At 49.9% G+C, this 16,377-nt stretch overlaps 1 protein-coding gene across 4 annotated transcripts in view; it reads left to right on the top strand.

The window, feature by feature from the left end:
* LOC140386594 (guanylate-binding protein 1-like) overlaps positions 1 to 16,377 on the top strand; it is a 164,370-nt gene that overhangs the window by 61,758 nt on the left and 86,235 nt on the right. For all 4 annotated transcript variants that reach the window (XM_072469058.1, XM_072469056.1, XM_072469060.1 and 1 more), the window contains one exon: positions 1,019 to 1,146. In XM_072469058.1, the coding sequence (XP_072325159.1) occupies positions 1,019 to 1,146 (128 nt within the window). The remainder of the gene's footprint in view (positions 1 to 1,018; positions 1,147 to 16,377) is intronic.

Below are 16,377 nucleotides of genomic sequence, written 5' to 3'. Positions count from 1 at the left end.
TACAACTCTGCCTATCTATAAAGTCCTCCAGCCCCTGCAATCCTCCCTATCTCTGTAACCTCCTCCAGCCCCTACAACCCTCCCTATCTCTGTAACCTCCTCCAGCCCCTACAACCCTCCCTATCTCTGTAACCTCCTCCAGCCCCTACAACACTCCCTATCTCTGTAACCTCCTTCAGCCCCTACAACCCTCCCTATCTCTGTAACCTCCTCCAGCCCCTACAACCCTCCCTATCTCTGTAACCTGCTCCAGCACCGACAATCCTCCCTATTTCTGTAAACTACCCAGTCGCTACAACTCTGCCTATCTATAAAGTCCTCCAGCCCCTACAACCCTCCCTATCTCTGTAACCTCCTCAAGCCCCGACAATCCTCCCTATCTCTGTAACCTCCCCCAGTCCCTACAATCCTCCCTATCTCTGTAACCTCCTCAAGCCCCGACAATCCTCCCTATCTCTGTAACCTCCCCCAGTCCCTACAATCCTCCCTATCTCTGTAACCTCCTCAAGCCCCGACAATCCTCCCTATCTCTGTAACCTCCTCAAGCCCCGACAATCCTCCCTATCTCTGTGACCTCCCCCAGCACCTACAATCCTTCCTATCTATAAACTCCTTCAGCACCTACATCCATTAAATGAACCCACTTAAAACTACACCTTATTTCTCAAGTTTATCAGTGCAAATATAAATCCCTTAAAACTAACTTTATTTTCCTAACAATGGTGACACTAGCCTGTGCCACCATGGGGTAGAGAGAAAGTAATATTACTGGGAGAGACTATGATTAGCATCATTCTGAAATGGCTGGGCTTTAATCATAAAGTTATGCCTATTTGTTCTGGACCCACTTCGCCCCTCATCAGAGAGATTATTTCCCCTCTGTTTTAACTATCAACTCCTTTAATTGTCTTATCACCTTCGTTAAATTAAACATTAATCTCTCCACTCCAGGGTCTTGAATGTACAGAATCATGAGAATCTCCCTCGATGCATGTTTGTTGTTTGTTTGTACACACAGGATTCCCGCTGGGACCTGGGAATAAGCCGCCCGGCTGCAGAATGTGGATGTGGTGTCTCCCTCACCCTCAGCGAGATGATCAGTGTCTAATTATTCTGGATGTTGATGGATTTGAAACAAAGGAACAGGTAATGGGGAGAGTGCGGGGCAGAGAGGGGGGAATGGGGTGAGTTTGAGAATGAAATGAGCCAGCCATTCATTATCAGTGAACAAGAATTGTGAAGTGAGACACTTTGGGAAGGAAAGTGAGGGCATGCAATAAGAACAAATTGGTGCACACTTTAAGAGGTAGCAGGGCTGAAAGATTTGGGAGTATGCATACACAAAGCATTGATTAACATAAATAACCAAAACTAAGTCAAATTAACTGTGGGACAAATTAAAGGGACAGTCCCGTAAAGGAAAACTGCCTGAAACAAAAAGTGATTCACGAATGAGGATTAAAACATCAAACCAAAACGTGATTAAGGGGAGGAGGTCACAAAAGCACCTGCGGTGCCCAACGGGCATGGAAGGTCTCAATGGTGCCAGTGGAAACCGTACGCTCTCACTCCATGGGCATCCAGGCACAAATGTAGCCACAGTAGAGTGGCAGACAGTCTCGATCGCCCGCTGCCTGGACCTGTTGATGGCAAGTTTGACCAGGCCCATGAGCAGGCTCACGAGAAGGTCCTCCTCCATCCCCACCCCTCTCCGAACTGGGTGCCCTTCAATCAGTGCAACAAAATGTTTTTTAAATAACTGAGAAGGAGGTGCAGTCTATAGCAACCTATACATAGCCAGAAGGAAAATAAGTTAAAAAGGCACAGAGACTTTATTAATCGAGGTGGAGATTACAAAAATCAAGGCCATAATACTAAGCTTTTACATAACATTGGTTCAGTCTCAGCTGCAGGATTGTGTCCAACTCTGGGCCCTGCACTTTAGGAAGGAGGCCGAGGCCTAGGAAGGAAGTCGAGGCCTCTGGAAGGGAGAACGAGAGGACATTTCCCACAGAGTTCCCAAAGTTGACGGAGACTGGGAGAAACTGGGATTGTTCTCCTTGGAGCAGAGGTAGTTCAGGAGAGGAGATTTAAACAACACATTTGAAATCAAGAGGGCTTTTCATAGAGTCAACAAGGAGAGTATTTCCACTGGCAGGAAGGTCCGTCAACAATTTACGAGAATCAGTAAAAGAACCAGAGGGGGAGATGAGACAAATTTGTTTTTGACGCAGCCAGTTGTGATCTGGAAGACGGGAATTGGATCAATATTTGCGGCAATTAAACTTTGCAGTGCTTTGGCGAAGGGGCGGCGGCGGGGGGAGGGGGGGGGGGGGAGTAGAACTCATTGGATACCTCCTTTAGAAAACTATCAGAAACACGATGGGCTGAATGACCTACTTCTGTGCAAGACAGGAAGCATCTGTGGGACAAGGGTTTGGTTTGGGCCTAGATGATGCCCCTCATAGTCCAACAGCTCCCCTCACTGGGCTAACTGACACATGTGTTTGCAGGTGAAGATGCAATTCACCTGGCTCTCAGTCAGAAGGAGGAAACAGAGTGTTGAAGCTCAGATTTGAGGTCGGGAATTTCAAAAAAATATATATTTTATTGAGGCATTTATATATCAACACAATGGACTGAAACACAATCCCAATCCAGCCAATATGGCTGTACATAACCAGCTCAACAAAAAGACCCCAACGACTTGCCCCCACCTTGCCCACCTCCCCCCCCCACCGTTGACATCATAACTTTTCTTGAAGAAGTCGATAAACGGCTGCCACCTGCAAGCAAACCCTTCCACCGAGCCCCTCCACCGAGCCCCTCCACCGAGCCCCTCCACCGAGCCCCTCCACCGAGCCCCTCAAGGCAACCCTGCCACGTAACTCACCCACACCCCTGGTTTCGGGGGCCAAATCCCTCCATTCTAATAAGCTCCGTCTCTGGGCTACCAGGGAAACAAAGGCCAAGACAACGACCTCTCTCGCCCCCTGAACTCCCGGGTCTTCTGACACACCAAAAACCGCCACCTCTGGACTCGGACCACCTTTACCTTCACGACCTCCAACATAACGTGGGCAAAGCCCTGCCAGAATCCCCCAAGTTCCGGACAGGCCCAAAACATGTGGACATGATTCGTGGACCCACCCACACACCGCCCACACCTATCCTCCACCCCGCCAAAACACCTGCTCATCCTGGCCACAGTCATATGTGCCGTGTGGACCACCTTAAACTGAATAAGGCTAAGCCTCGTGCACGACAAGGATGCATTCACCCTCCGCAGGGCATCCTCCCACAGCCCAGCCTCCAACTCCCTACCCAGCTCCCTTCCACTTAAGCTTCACTACCCCTATCTGGGCTCCCTCCCAGTACATCAATTCCTTATAAACTTCCGACACCTTCCCCTACCCCTATTTCTGACGCCACCTTATCCTGCAGTCCCTGGGGCAGCAGGTGAGGAAAGGACGACATCTACCTCCGAACGAAGTCCCTCACCTGCAGATACTGGAACCCATTCCCGGCAGGCAGCTCAAATTCCTCCTCCAGCTTCTCCAATCAAGGATAGCCACTGTCGATGAACAGATCCCTAAGGCGCTTAATCCATGCCCGTTACCACTCCCGAAACTCCCCATCCTGCCTCCCCGGAACAAACCGGTGATTGCCACAAATCGGTGCCCAAACTGAGGCCCCCTCCAGCCCCAGGTGTTGCCGCCACTGTCCCAACACCCTGAGGTCCGCCACCACCACCGGGCTTGTAGAGTACCTGGCCCGCGAGAACATTGGCAGCATTATCACATTCAGTAATCTCCCAATGTTAGCTGACAGACGCCTCCCCTTCACGCACCCTGTCTTGCTGTCCGCAATCATCCCGGGCACACAGTCCTCGATGCCAAGATCTTGGCCAACAACTTGGCTTCCACATTTAATAGCGAAATCGGCCTATAGGACCCACACTGTTCTGGATCCTTGCACCTTTTTAAAATTAAGGAGACCAAGGCCTGCGATAACGTGGGGAGAGCACCCCCTGCTCCCTCGCCTTGTTAAATGCCCTCACCAGCAGAGGCCCCAGGACCCCCGAAAACGTTTTGTAAAACTCCACTGGGAACTCGTACGGGCCAGGGGCCTTCCCCGCCTGCATCACTTCAAGCCTCTCCACCACCTCGACCAGCCGAATGGGGGTCCCCAGCCCCTCCACCAGGTCCTCTTCTACCCTCAGGAACTCCAAAAATCACCTCATCCCCTCCACCCCGGCCGGAGGCTCTTACTCATACAGCCGACTGTAAAATTCCCCATACACCCCGCCCCGCCCCATGTGCTCCCCCGCCCAGTCCTTCACTTTTCCCATCTCCCTTGCTGCCAGTTTCCTCACTCGATGTGCTAACATCTTGTTCGCCTTCTCCCCATATTAGTAAACCGCTCCCCTCGCCCTCCTCAACTGCCCTCCCTCCTTCCCCGTGGATAAAAGCACAATCTCCATCTGCAGTTTCTGCCGCTCCCTCAACAGCCCCGCCTCCGGGGCCTCCGAATACTTCCTGTCCACCTGCAAGATCTCCTCCACTAGCCTCTCCATCTCAGCTCGCTCCGTCTTATCTCTGTATGCCCATATCAAAATAAACTCCCCCTCACTACCACCTTCAATGCCTCCCTCAACGTGGCCGCTGGTCCTCCCCCATGTATTTCAGCTCTTAAATATTCCCGAATGGTAGCCCTCACTTGCTCACAGACCTCCTCATCCGTCAATAGCCCCAAATCCAGCCTGCACTGCGGGTGCTGACCCCCACCCCGGTTTACCCGCAAATCCACCCAGTACGTAGCATGGTACGACACAACAATTGCCAAGTACTCCAAACCGACCACCCTGCCAACAACATCCTATCCATCATGAAAAAGCTAATTCGGGAGTACACCCTGTGCACATGGGAGAAAAACCAAAATTCCAAGGCCTTTGGCCTATCAAAGCTCCACGGATCAACCCCCCCCCCCCAATATGCTCCATAAATCCCATCAGCTCCTTCACTATCTGTACTGTAAATTCTATGTAAAAAAAAATTCTATGTACCGCGATACTCTCCCTGACCTCAGACTCGACCGATCCAACCTTGGATCCAGAACTGTATTAAAGTTCCCCCCCCCATTATCAACTGGTGCGAGTCCAGGACCGGGATCTTCCCCAACACCCGCCTCATGAACTCCACATCGTCCCAGTTCGGGGCATAAATATTGACCAATACCACCAGCCTCCCTTCCAATTTCCCACTCACCATAGCATAAGAACATAAGGACTAAGAACTAGGAGCAGAGTAGGCCATCTGGCCCTTGGAGCCTGCTCCGCCATTCAATGAGATCATGGCTGATCTTTTGTGGACTCAGCTCCACTTACCCGCCCGAACACTATAACCCTTAATCCCTTTATTCTTCAAAAAACTATCTGCCTTTATCTTGAAAACATTTAATGAAGGAGCCTCATCTGCTTCACTGGGCAAGGAATTCCATAGATTCACAACCCTTTGGGTGAAGAAGTTCCTCCTCAACACAGTCCTAAATCTGCTTCCCCTTATTTTGAGGCTATGCCTCCTCGTTCTGCTTTCACCCACCAGTGGAAACAACCTCCCCACATCTACCCTATCTTTTCCCTTCATAATTTTATATGTTTCTATAAGATCCCCCCCCCCTACCCCGCATTCGTCTAAACTCCAACGAGTACAGTTCCAGTCTGCTCAACCTCTACTCGTAATCCAACCCCCTCAACTCTGGGATTAACCTAGTGAATCTCCTCTGCACACCCTCCAGCACCAGTATGTCGTTTCTTAGGTAAAGAGACCAAAACTGAACACAATACTCCAGGTGTGGCCTCACTAACACCTTATACAATTGCAGCATAACCTCCCTATCTTAAACTCCATCCCTCTAGCAATGAAGGACAAAACTCCATTCACCTTCTTAATCACCTGTTGCACCTGTAAACCATCTTTTTGCGACTCATGCACTAACACACCCAGGTCCCTCTGCACAGCAGCATGTTTTAATATTTTATCATTTAAATAATAATCCCTTTTGCTGTTGTTCCTACCAAAATGGATAATCTCATATTTGTCAACATTGTATTTCATCTGCCAGACCCTAACCCATTCACTTAAACTATCCAAATCCCTCTGCAGACTTCCAGTATCCTCTGTACTTTTTGTTTTACCACTCATCTTAGTGTCGTCTGCAAACCTGGACACATTGCACTTGGTCCCCAACTCCAAATCATCTATGTAAATTGTGAACAATTGTGGGTCCAACACTGATCCCTGAGGGACACCACTAGCTACTGATTGCCAACTAGAGAAACACCCATTATTCCCCACTCTTTGCTTTCTATTAATTAACCAATCCTCTATCCATACTACGACTTTATCCTTAACACCATGCATCTTTATATCTTATGCAGCAACCTTTTGTGTGGCACCTTGTCAAAAGCTTTCTGGAAATCCAAATATACCACATTCATTGGCTCCCCGTTATCTACCGCACTGGTCCTCAAAAAACTCCACTGCATTATTTGGGCACGACCTGCCCTTTATGAACCCATGCTGCGTCTGTCCAATGGGAGAATTTCCATCCAGATGCCTCACTATTTCTTCCTTGATGATAGATTCCAGCATCTTCCCTACTACCGAAGTTAAGCTAACTGGCCTATAATTACCCGCTTTCTGCCGACCTCCTGTTTTAAACAGTGGTGTCATATTTGCTAATTTCCAATGCACCGGGACCACCCCAGAGTCTGGTGAATTTTGGTAAATTATCATGAGTGCATTTGCAATTTCCCTAGCCATCTCTTTTAGCACTCTGGGATGCATTCCATCAGGGCCCGAAGACTTGTCTACCTTTAGCCCTATAAGCTTGCCCATCACTACCTCCTTAGTGATAACAATCGTCTCAAGGTCCTCACCTGTCATAGTCTCATTTCCATCAGTCACTGACATGTTATTTGTGTCTTCCACTGTGAAGACCGACCCAAAAAACCTGTTCAGTTCCTCAGCCATTTCCTCATCTCCCATTATTAAATCTCCCTTCTCATCCTCTAAAGGACCAATATTTACCTTAGCCACTCTTTTTTGTTTTATATATTTGTAGAAACTTTTACTATCTGTTTTTATATTCTGAGAGAGTTTACTATCATAATCTACCTTACTCTTCTTTATAGCTTTTTTAGTAGCTTTCTGTTGTCCCCTATAGATTTCCCAATCGTCTAGACTCCCACCAATCTTTGCCATTTTGTATGCTTTTCCCTTCAATTTGATACTCCCTTATTTTCTTAGATATCCACGGTCGATTTTCCCTCTTTCTACCGTCCTTCCTTTTTGTTGGTATAAACCTTTGCTGAGCACTGTGAAAAATCGCTTGGAAGGTTCTCCACTGTTCCTCAACTGTTTCACCATAAAGTCTTTGCTCCCAGTCTACCTTAGTCAGCTCTTCTCTCATCCCATTGTAATCTCCTTTGTTCAAGCACAAAACACTAGTGTTTGATTTTACCTTCTTACCCTCCATCCACATTGTGATCACTCCTTCCAAGAGGATCCCTAACTATGAGATCATTAATAATCCTGTCTCATTACACAGGACCAGATCTAAGATCGCTTGTTCCCTCGTAGATTCCATTACATACTGTTCTAGGAAACAATCGCGGATACATTCTATAAACTCCTCCTCAAGGCTGCCTTGACCGACCTGGTTAAACCAATCGACATGTAGATTAAAATTCCCCATGATAACTGCTGTACCATTTCTACGTGCGTCCGTTATTTCTTTGTTTATTGCCTGCCCCACCGTAATGTTACTATTTGGTGGCCTATAGACTACTCCTATCAGTGACTTTTTCGCCTTACTATTCCTGATTTCCACCAAAATGAATTCAACCTTGTCCTCCATAGCATCGATGTTATCCCTCACTACTGCCCGGATGTCATCCTTAAATAACAGGGCTACACGACCTCCCTTACCATCCACTCTGTTCTTCTGAATAGGTTGATACCCTCGGATATTTAACTCCCAGTCTTGACCATCCTTTATCCATGTTTCAGTAATGGCCACTAAATCATAGTCATTCACAATGATTTGCGCCATCAACTCATTTACCTTATTCCAAATACTACGAGCATTCAGGTAAAGTACCCATATGTTGGCTTTTATACCTCCGTTTTGAATTTTAACACCTCTATCAGTAACTTTTCCTAAGTTATTTAACATACATCCCCCCAGAGTCTGCCACTATGCTCCCCAGTTCAAAAGCTATCCGTTTATTAAACAATATTGCTACCCCCCTCGTCTTCGAGTCTAATCCAGAGTGAAATACCTGCCCCTTCCTAAGCCTAGTTTGATCCCCGTTCTTCAAGTGTGTTTCTTGCAAAAAAGCCATATCCGCCTTTAGACTGCTCAGCTGTGCGAATTCGCGAGCCCTCTTGACCGTCCCATTCAACCGTCTCACATTCCATGTGATCAGCTTGGTTGGCGCCCCCCCCCGATGATCAACCATATCCCCTCCTGGATCAGCCTCTAGCCCGTGTCCCGCACCCCCTCAGGCCCGCACTCAGATATCTACCATCATTGATCCTCCCCATCCCACATTTGAAAAGCCCCTCCCCTGTCAGCAGTTAGCCCCTCCCCCACCACAAAATAACAATCCCAAGCCCCATCAACACTCTACCACCTGCTCACCCCCCACTGTGCTTCCGGGAACTAGCCTGCCCAGCGCGCCTGGTTGACCCTGCCCATGGCGCCTGGCACCTCAGCTCCCACTGATCCCGCCCCCCCCCCAACTCCACTCAAACACTATCCTAGTGCAACCCATAAAACAAAGAAAAGAGCAACCACTCAGGCCAATGACCCCCAGAGACAACAAACCAAAAGGGACAGAAAGCGAACACCTCCTCCAAACTTCAATGTCCTCCTTCTCCTGCCAGTCCATTGTCCCTGACAAATTCCATCGCTTCCTCTGGCATCCCAAAATAAAAGTTCATGACCATTATAAGTCACCCAAAGGTGAGCCGGGTACAGCATTCCGAATTTCATCCCCTCCTTAAAGAGGGCCGCCTTCACCTTATTGAACCCCGCTCTTCTCTTGGCCAGCTCCACACCCAGGTCCTGGTATACTCGCAGCTCGTCACACTCCCAGGTACATCGCCTCATCTGCCTGGCCCACTTCAAGATCTGCTCCTTGTCCAGGAATCGGTGTAGCCGCACCACCATCACCCTCGGCGGCCTGTTCGCCTGTGGCTTCCTCATCAGTGCCCTGTGTGCCCGGTCCACTTCCAAGGGTCGTTCAAAGGTCCCCTCTCCCAGCAACTTCTCAAACATTCGAGCAACATACACCGGGACCTGTTTTCCAAATCCTCCATCTTCTCCTGCAGCAGCCTATGAGTATCCTGCAACATCCACAACTCGGCCGCCATTGAGGCAAGCTGCTCTTCATGCTCCTCACCATCCCCTCCACCTTCTGGATCGCCTGGTTCTGAGCCTCCAGCCTAATTTCCAGGCGGTCGATCCGCGCTTTGATCGGGTCCACAGTCCTTGCCAGGTCCACCAAAATCTCCTTCCTCTACTGGGTGAACTTCTCATTCAGGAAGTCCACCAGCTGCCCCTTCGACCACTGAAATGTTAGGGCAAATCCCTGACCCTCCGCCATCTTCCCCTGTGTCGCAGGTACAACTTCTCGCTCAACTGCTCCTTTCTTTTCAAACCAGTCCTGGTCCACGAACCCATCCACCGGTGGGAGACCCTCTCCTTCCACCACTCCTGCACCTTTTTTCCTCAACACATCCACCTGTTAGCCGGGGAAATGGCCCAAAAATACCGTCACGAGCGGGAGCCACCAAATGTGCGACACTCACACCATGGCCGCCACCGGAAGTCTTGAGGTGGAGAATTAAGCAGAGTTTGCGATGGAGGGAGGCAGGTTACACACGGTCAAAGACTCACAACCGCAGAGACTGCAGCTTCCTGCGGAGAAGTACTAAAAACCCTCATGTTCTTGTTTCCGCATCTCTGCCCTCCAGTCCTCCCCCTCTCCTGCCTTAACCTCCAACTCCAAGTCTCTCCATCTCTCCCCTTTGCCAATCTCTCCCTTCCTCAGCCACTCCACCTCTGCCCTTCTCCCACCTCTCCATCTCTCCCTTCCTCAGCCTCTCCATCTCTCCCCTTCCCCATCTCTCCCTTCCTCAGCCTCTCCATCTCTCCCCTCCCCCCACCTCTCCATCTCTCCCCTTCCTCAGCCTCTCCATCTCTCCCCTTCCTCAGCCTCTCCATCTCTCCACTTCCTCAGCCTCTCCATCTCTCCCCTTCCTCAGCCTCTCCATCTCTCCCCTTCCTCAGCCTCTCCATCTCTCCCCTTCCTCAGCCTCTCCATCTCTCCCCTCTCCCCACCTCTCCATCTCTCCCCTTCCTCAGCCTCTCCATTTCTCCATTCCTCAGCCTCTCCATCTCTCCCCTCCCCCCACCTCTCCATCTCTCCCCTTCTCCCGCCTCTCCATCTCCCCCTTCCTCAGCCTCTCCATCTCTCCCCTCCCCCCACCTCTCCATCTCTCCCCTTCCTCAGCCTCTCCATCTCTCCCCTTCCTCAGCCTCTCCATCTCTCCCCTTCCTCAGCCTCTCCATCTCTCCCCGTTCTCAGCCTCTCCATCCCTCCCCTTCCTCAGTCTCTCCATCTCTCCCCTTCCTCAGCCTCTCCATCTCTCCCCTTCCTCAGCCTCTCCATCTCTCCCCTTCCTCAGCCTCTCCATCTCTCCCCTTCCTCAGCCTCTCCATCTCTCCCTTCCTCAGCCTCTCCATCTCTCCCCCTCCCCCACTTCTCCATCTCTCTCTTTCCCTAATCTCTCCATCTCTCCCCTTCCTCAGCCTCTCCATTTTTCCCTTTCCGAATCTCTCCATCTCTCCCCTTCCTCAGCCTCTCCACCTCTCCTCTTCCTCAGCCTCTCCATCTCTCCCCTTCCTCAGCCTCTCCATCTCTCCCCTTCCTCAGCCTCTCCATCTCTCCCTTCCTCAGCCTCTCCATCTCTCCCCTTCCTCAGCCTCTCCATCTCTCCCTTTTCCTAATCTCTCCACCTCTGCCCTTCCTCAGCCTCTCCATCTCTCTCCTTCCTCAGCCTCTCCATCTCTCCCCTTCCTCAGCCTCTCCATCTCTCCCCTTCCTCAGCCTCTCCATCTCTCCCCTTCCTCAGCCACTCCACCTCTCCCCTTCCTCAGCCTCTCCATTTCTCCCCTTCCCCCGCTTCTCCATCTCTCCCTTTCCTTAATCTCTCCATCTCTCCCTTCCTCAGCCTCTCCATCTCTCCCCTTCCTCAACCTCTCCATCTCTCCCCTTCCTCAACCTCTCCATCTCTCCCCTTCCTCAGCCTCTCCATCTCTCCCCTTCCTCAGCCTCTCCATCTCTCCCCTTCCTCAGTCTCTCCATCTCTCCCCTCCCTCGGTCTCTTTTTCGTCAGTATTCACTCAGGAAAAAGATAATGTTGTGGAGGAGAATGCTGAGCCCCAGGCTAATCGAATAGATGGCATTGAGGTACGTAGGGAAGAGGTGTTGGCAATTCTGGACAGGCTGAAAATAGATAAGTCTCCGGGACCTGATGGGATTTATCCTAGGATTCTCTGGGAGGCCAGGGAAGAGATTGCTGGACCTTTGGCTTTGATTTTTATGTCATCATTGGCTACAGGAATAGTGCCAGAGGACTGGAGGATAGCAAATGTGGTCCCTTTGTTCAAAAAGGGGAGCAGAGACAACCCCGGCAACTACAGACCGGTGAGCCTCACGTCTGTAGTGGGTAAAGTCTTGGAGGGGATTATAAGAGACAAGATTTATAATCATCTAGATAGGAATAATATGATCAGGGATAGTCAGCATGGCTTTGTGAAGGGTAGGTCATGCCTCACAAACCTTATCGAGTTCTTTGAGAAGGTGACTGAACAGGTAGACGAGGGTAGAGCAGTTGATGTGGTGTATATGGATTTCAGCAAAGCGTTTGATAAGGTTCCCCACGGTAGGCTTTTGCAGAAAATACGGAGGCTGGGGATTGAGGGTGATTTAGAGATGTGGATCAGAAATTGGCTAGCTGAAAGAAGACAGAGGGTGGTGGTTGATGGGAAATGTTCAGAATGGAGTTCAGTCACAAGTGGAGTACCACAAGGATCTGTTCTGGGGCCGTTGCTGTTTGTCATTTTTATCAATGACCTAGAGGAAGGCGCAGAAGGGTGGGTGAGTAAATTTGCAGACGATACTAAAGTCGGTGGTGTTGTCGATAGTGTGGAAGGATGTAGCAGGTTACAGAGGGATATAGATAAGCTGCAGAGCTGGGCTGAGAGGTGGCAAATGGAGTTTAATGTAGAGAAGTGTGAGGTGATTCACTTTGGAAGGAATAACAGGAATGCGGAATATTTGGCTAATGGTAAAGTTCTTGAAAGTGTGGATGAGCAGAGGGATCTAGGTGTCCATGTACATAGATCCCTGAAAGTTGCCATCCAGGTTGATAGGGTTGTGAAGAAGGCCTATGGAGTGTTGGCCTTTATTGGTAGAGGGATTGAGTTCCGGAGTCAGGAGGTCATGTTGCAGCTGTACAGAACTCTGGTACGGCCGCATTTGGAGTATTGCATACAGTTCTGGTCACCGCATTATAGGAAGGACGTGGAGGCTTTGGAGCGGGTGCAGAGGAGATTTACCAGGATGTTGCCTGGTATGGAGGGAAAATCTTATGAGGAAAGGCTGATGGACTTGAGGTTGTTTTCGTTGGAGAGAAGAAGGTTAAGAGGAGACTTAATAGAGGCATACAAAATTATCAGGGGGTTGGATAGGGTGGACAGTGAGAGCCTTCTCCCACGGATGGAAATGGCTGGCACGAGGGGACATAGCTTTAAACTGAGGGGTAATAGATATAGGACAGAGGTCAGAGGTAGGTTCTTTACGCAAAGAGTAGTGAGGCCGTGGAATGCCCTACCTGCTACAGTAGTAAAGTCGCCAACATTGAGGGCATTTAAAAGTTTATTGGATAAATATATGGATGATAATGGCATAGTGTAGGTTAGATGGCTTTTGTTTCGGTGCAACATCGTGGGCCGAAGGGCCTGTACTGCGCTGTATTGTTCTATGTTCTATATCTCTCCCCTTCCCCCGCTTCTCAATCTCTCCCTTTCCTTAATCTCTCCATCTCTCCCCTTCCTCAGCCTCTCCATCTCTCCCTTCCTCAGTCTCTCCATCTCTCCCCTTCCTCAACCTCTCCATCTCTCCCCTTCCTCAAACTCTCCATCTCTCCCCTTCCTCAACCTCTCCATCTCTCCCCTTCCTCAACCTCTCCATCTCTCCCCTTCCTCAGCCTCTCCATCTCTCCCCTTCCTCAGCCCCTCCATCTCTCCCCTTCCTCAGCCTCACCATCTCTCCTCTTCCTCACCCTCTCCATCTCTCATCTTCCTCAGCCTCTCCATCTCTCCCCTTCCTCAGCCTCTCCATCTCTCATCTTCCTCAGCCTCTCCATCTCTCCCCTTCCTCAGCCTCTCCATCTCTCCCCTTCCCCCACTTCTCCATCTCTCCCTTTCCTTAATCTCTCCATCTCTCCCTTTTCCTAATCTCTCCATCTCACCCCTTCCTCAGCCTCTCCATCTCACCCCTTCCTCAGCCTCTCCATCGCTCCCTTCCTCAGCCTCTCCATCTCTCCCTTTTCCTAATCTCTCCATCTCTCCCCTTCCTCAGCCTCTCCATCTCTCCCCTTCCTCAGCCTCTCCATCTCTCCCCTTCCTCAGTCTCTCCATCTCTCCCCTTCCTCAGCCTCTCCATCTCTCCGTTCCTCAGCCTCTCCATCTCTCCGCTTCCCCTGCTTCTCCATCTCTCCCTTTTCCTAATCTATCCACCTCTCCCCTTCCTCAACCTCACCATCTCTCCCCTTCCTCAACCTCTCCATCTCTCCCCTTCCTCAGCTTCTCCATCTCTCCCCTTCCTCAGCCTCTCCATCTCTCCACTTCCTCAACCTCACCATCTCTCCCCTTCCTCAACCTCTCCATCTCTCCCCTTCCTCAGCCTCGCCGTCTCTCCTCTTCCTCAACCTCTCCATCTCTCCACTTCCTCAACCTCTCCATCTCTCCCCTTCCTCAGCCTCTGCATCTCTCCCCTTCCTCAGCCTCTCCATCGCTCCCTTTTCCTAATCTCTCCATCTCTCCCCTTCCTCAGCCTCTCCATCTCTCCCTTCCTCAGCCTCTCCATCTCTCCCTTCCTCAGCCTCTCCATCCCTCCCCTTCCTCAGCCTCTCCATCTCTCCCCTTCCTCAGCCTTTCCATCTCTCCCCTTCCTCAGCCTTTCCATCTCTCCCCTTCCTCAGCCTCTCCAACTCTCCCCTTCCTCAGCCTCTCCATCTCTCCCCTTCCTCAGCCTCTCCATCTCTCCCCTTCCTCAGCCTCTCCATCTCCCCCCTTCCTCAGCCTCTCCATCACTCCCCTTCATCAACCTCTCCATCTCTCCTCTTTCTCAGCCTCTCCATCTCTCCCCTTCCTCAGCCTCTCCATCTCTCCCCTTCCTCAGCCTCTCCATCCCTCCCCTTCCTCAGCCTCTCCACATCTCCCTTCCTCAGCCTCTCCATCCCTCCCCTTCCTCAGCCTCTCCATCTCTCCCCTTCCTCAGCCTTTCCATCTCTCCCCTTCCTCAGCCTTTCCATCTCTCCCCTTCCTCAGCCTCTCCATCTCTCCCCTTCCTCAGCCTCTCCATCTCTCCCCTTCCTCAGCCTCTCCATCTCTCCCCTTCCTCAGCCTCTCCATCTCTCCCCTTCCTCAGCCTCCCCATCCCTCCCCTTCCTCAGCCTCTCCACATCTCCCCTTCCTCAGCCTCTCCATCTCTCCCCTTCCTCAGCCTCCCCATCCCTCCCCTTCCTCAGCCTCTCCACATCTCCCCTTCCTCAGCCTCTCCACATCTCCCCTTTCCCAAATTTCTCCTCAACCCCAATATGCAGCGATGAGCAAATTTACAATTGGGAATAGGAATGGCTGAGAAACTAAACCGATCCATTGTGTCTGTCTTCAGAAAAACTCGAGAACGAAGAGACAGGCGAGAATGAGGAACTGAAAGAAATCAATGTTTATATTCTTTTGAAAAAAGTAACACAGGAGACATTAATTGAACTCAAAGTGGGTAAATATCCTGGACCTGTCTATAAGCCAGAATGTTGAATGAGATTTCTACAGAGATCATGGGTGGAGTGGTGATCACCTTCCAAAATTCTATAGATTCTGGAATGTTTCCTTAAGATTGGAATGTAGTTAATGTCAACCCAGTATTTAAGAAAGGAAGGAGAGAGAAAACAGGGAACTTCAGATCTTCCATCCCAACATCAGCTGTAGGGAAAATGTTGGATTCTGGATCATAGGTGTGATAACTGGACACTGAGAGAATAAAGGCAGAATTGGGCAAAGTCAACATGGATTTTTGAAAGAGAAATCATCTTTGTCTACTTTGCCAGCTAAGTCCTCAAAAACTCCAACGGGTTTGTCAAAGTGGGATGAGAGGATGTGTCAGAGTAGTCATCGTGGTACAAGAGGATAATAATAATATAATAATCACTTATTGTCACAAGTAGGCTTCAATGAAGTTACTGTGAAAAGTCCCTAGTCGCCACATTCCGGCGCCTGTTCGGGGAGGCCGGTACGGGAATTGAACCCGTGCTGCTGGCATTGTTCTGCTTTACAAGCCAGCTGTTTAGCCACTGTGCTAAACCAGCTCCAGATGTGTTGTATTTTGATTTTCAGAAGGCTTTCAATGAGGTCCCACATAAGAGGTTAGTAAATAAAATTAGAGCACATGGAATTGGGGCTAATATACTGACATGGATTGAGAATTGGTTAATGGACAAAAAACAAAGGGATAAACCGGTTATTCTCAGGTACTGCGAGGATCAGCGCTTAGACTCCAGCTGTTCAGAATCTATATCAATGATTTGGATGTGGACTAAATATCCATTTTGGTGGGAATATCGGAAATGTATTTCTTAAATGGTGTGAGCTTGGGAAATGTTGATGTCCAAAGAGAAAGGTTGTCCTTGTTCATGAGTCACTAAAATCTAGCATGCAGGTGCAACAAGCAGTTAGGAAGGCAAATGGTACGTTGGTCTTTTTTTGTAAGAGGATTTGAGTACAGGAGCAAAGAAGTTTTGGTAAAATTGTACAGTCTTGGTGAGACTACACCTGGAGTATTGTGTACAGTTTTGGTCCCCATATCCCAGGGAGGTTATATTTGCCAGAGAGGGAATGCAGCAGAGGTTCACTAGGATGGTGGGATTGCCCTATGAGGAGGGATTGAGGTGATTGGGCCTGTACTGTCTAGGGGTGACTCACTGATGTTTACCACATACTTACAGGACTTGACAGGGA

The sequence above is a fragment of the Scyliorhinus torazame genome, chromosome 12 (assembly GCF_047496885.1).
Source record: "Scyliorhinus torazame isolate Kashiwa2021f chromosome 12, sScyTor2.1, whole genome shotgun sequence".
NCBI classification, from domain to species: Eukaryota; Metazoa; Chordata; class Chondrichthyes; order Carcharhiniformes; family Scyliorhinidae; genus Scyliorhinus; species Scyliorhinus torazame.
This window is presented reverse-complemented; position numbering and strand designations above follow the sequence as displayed.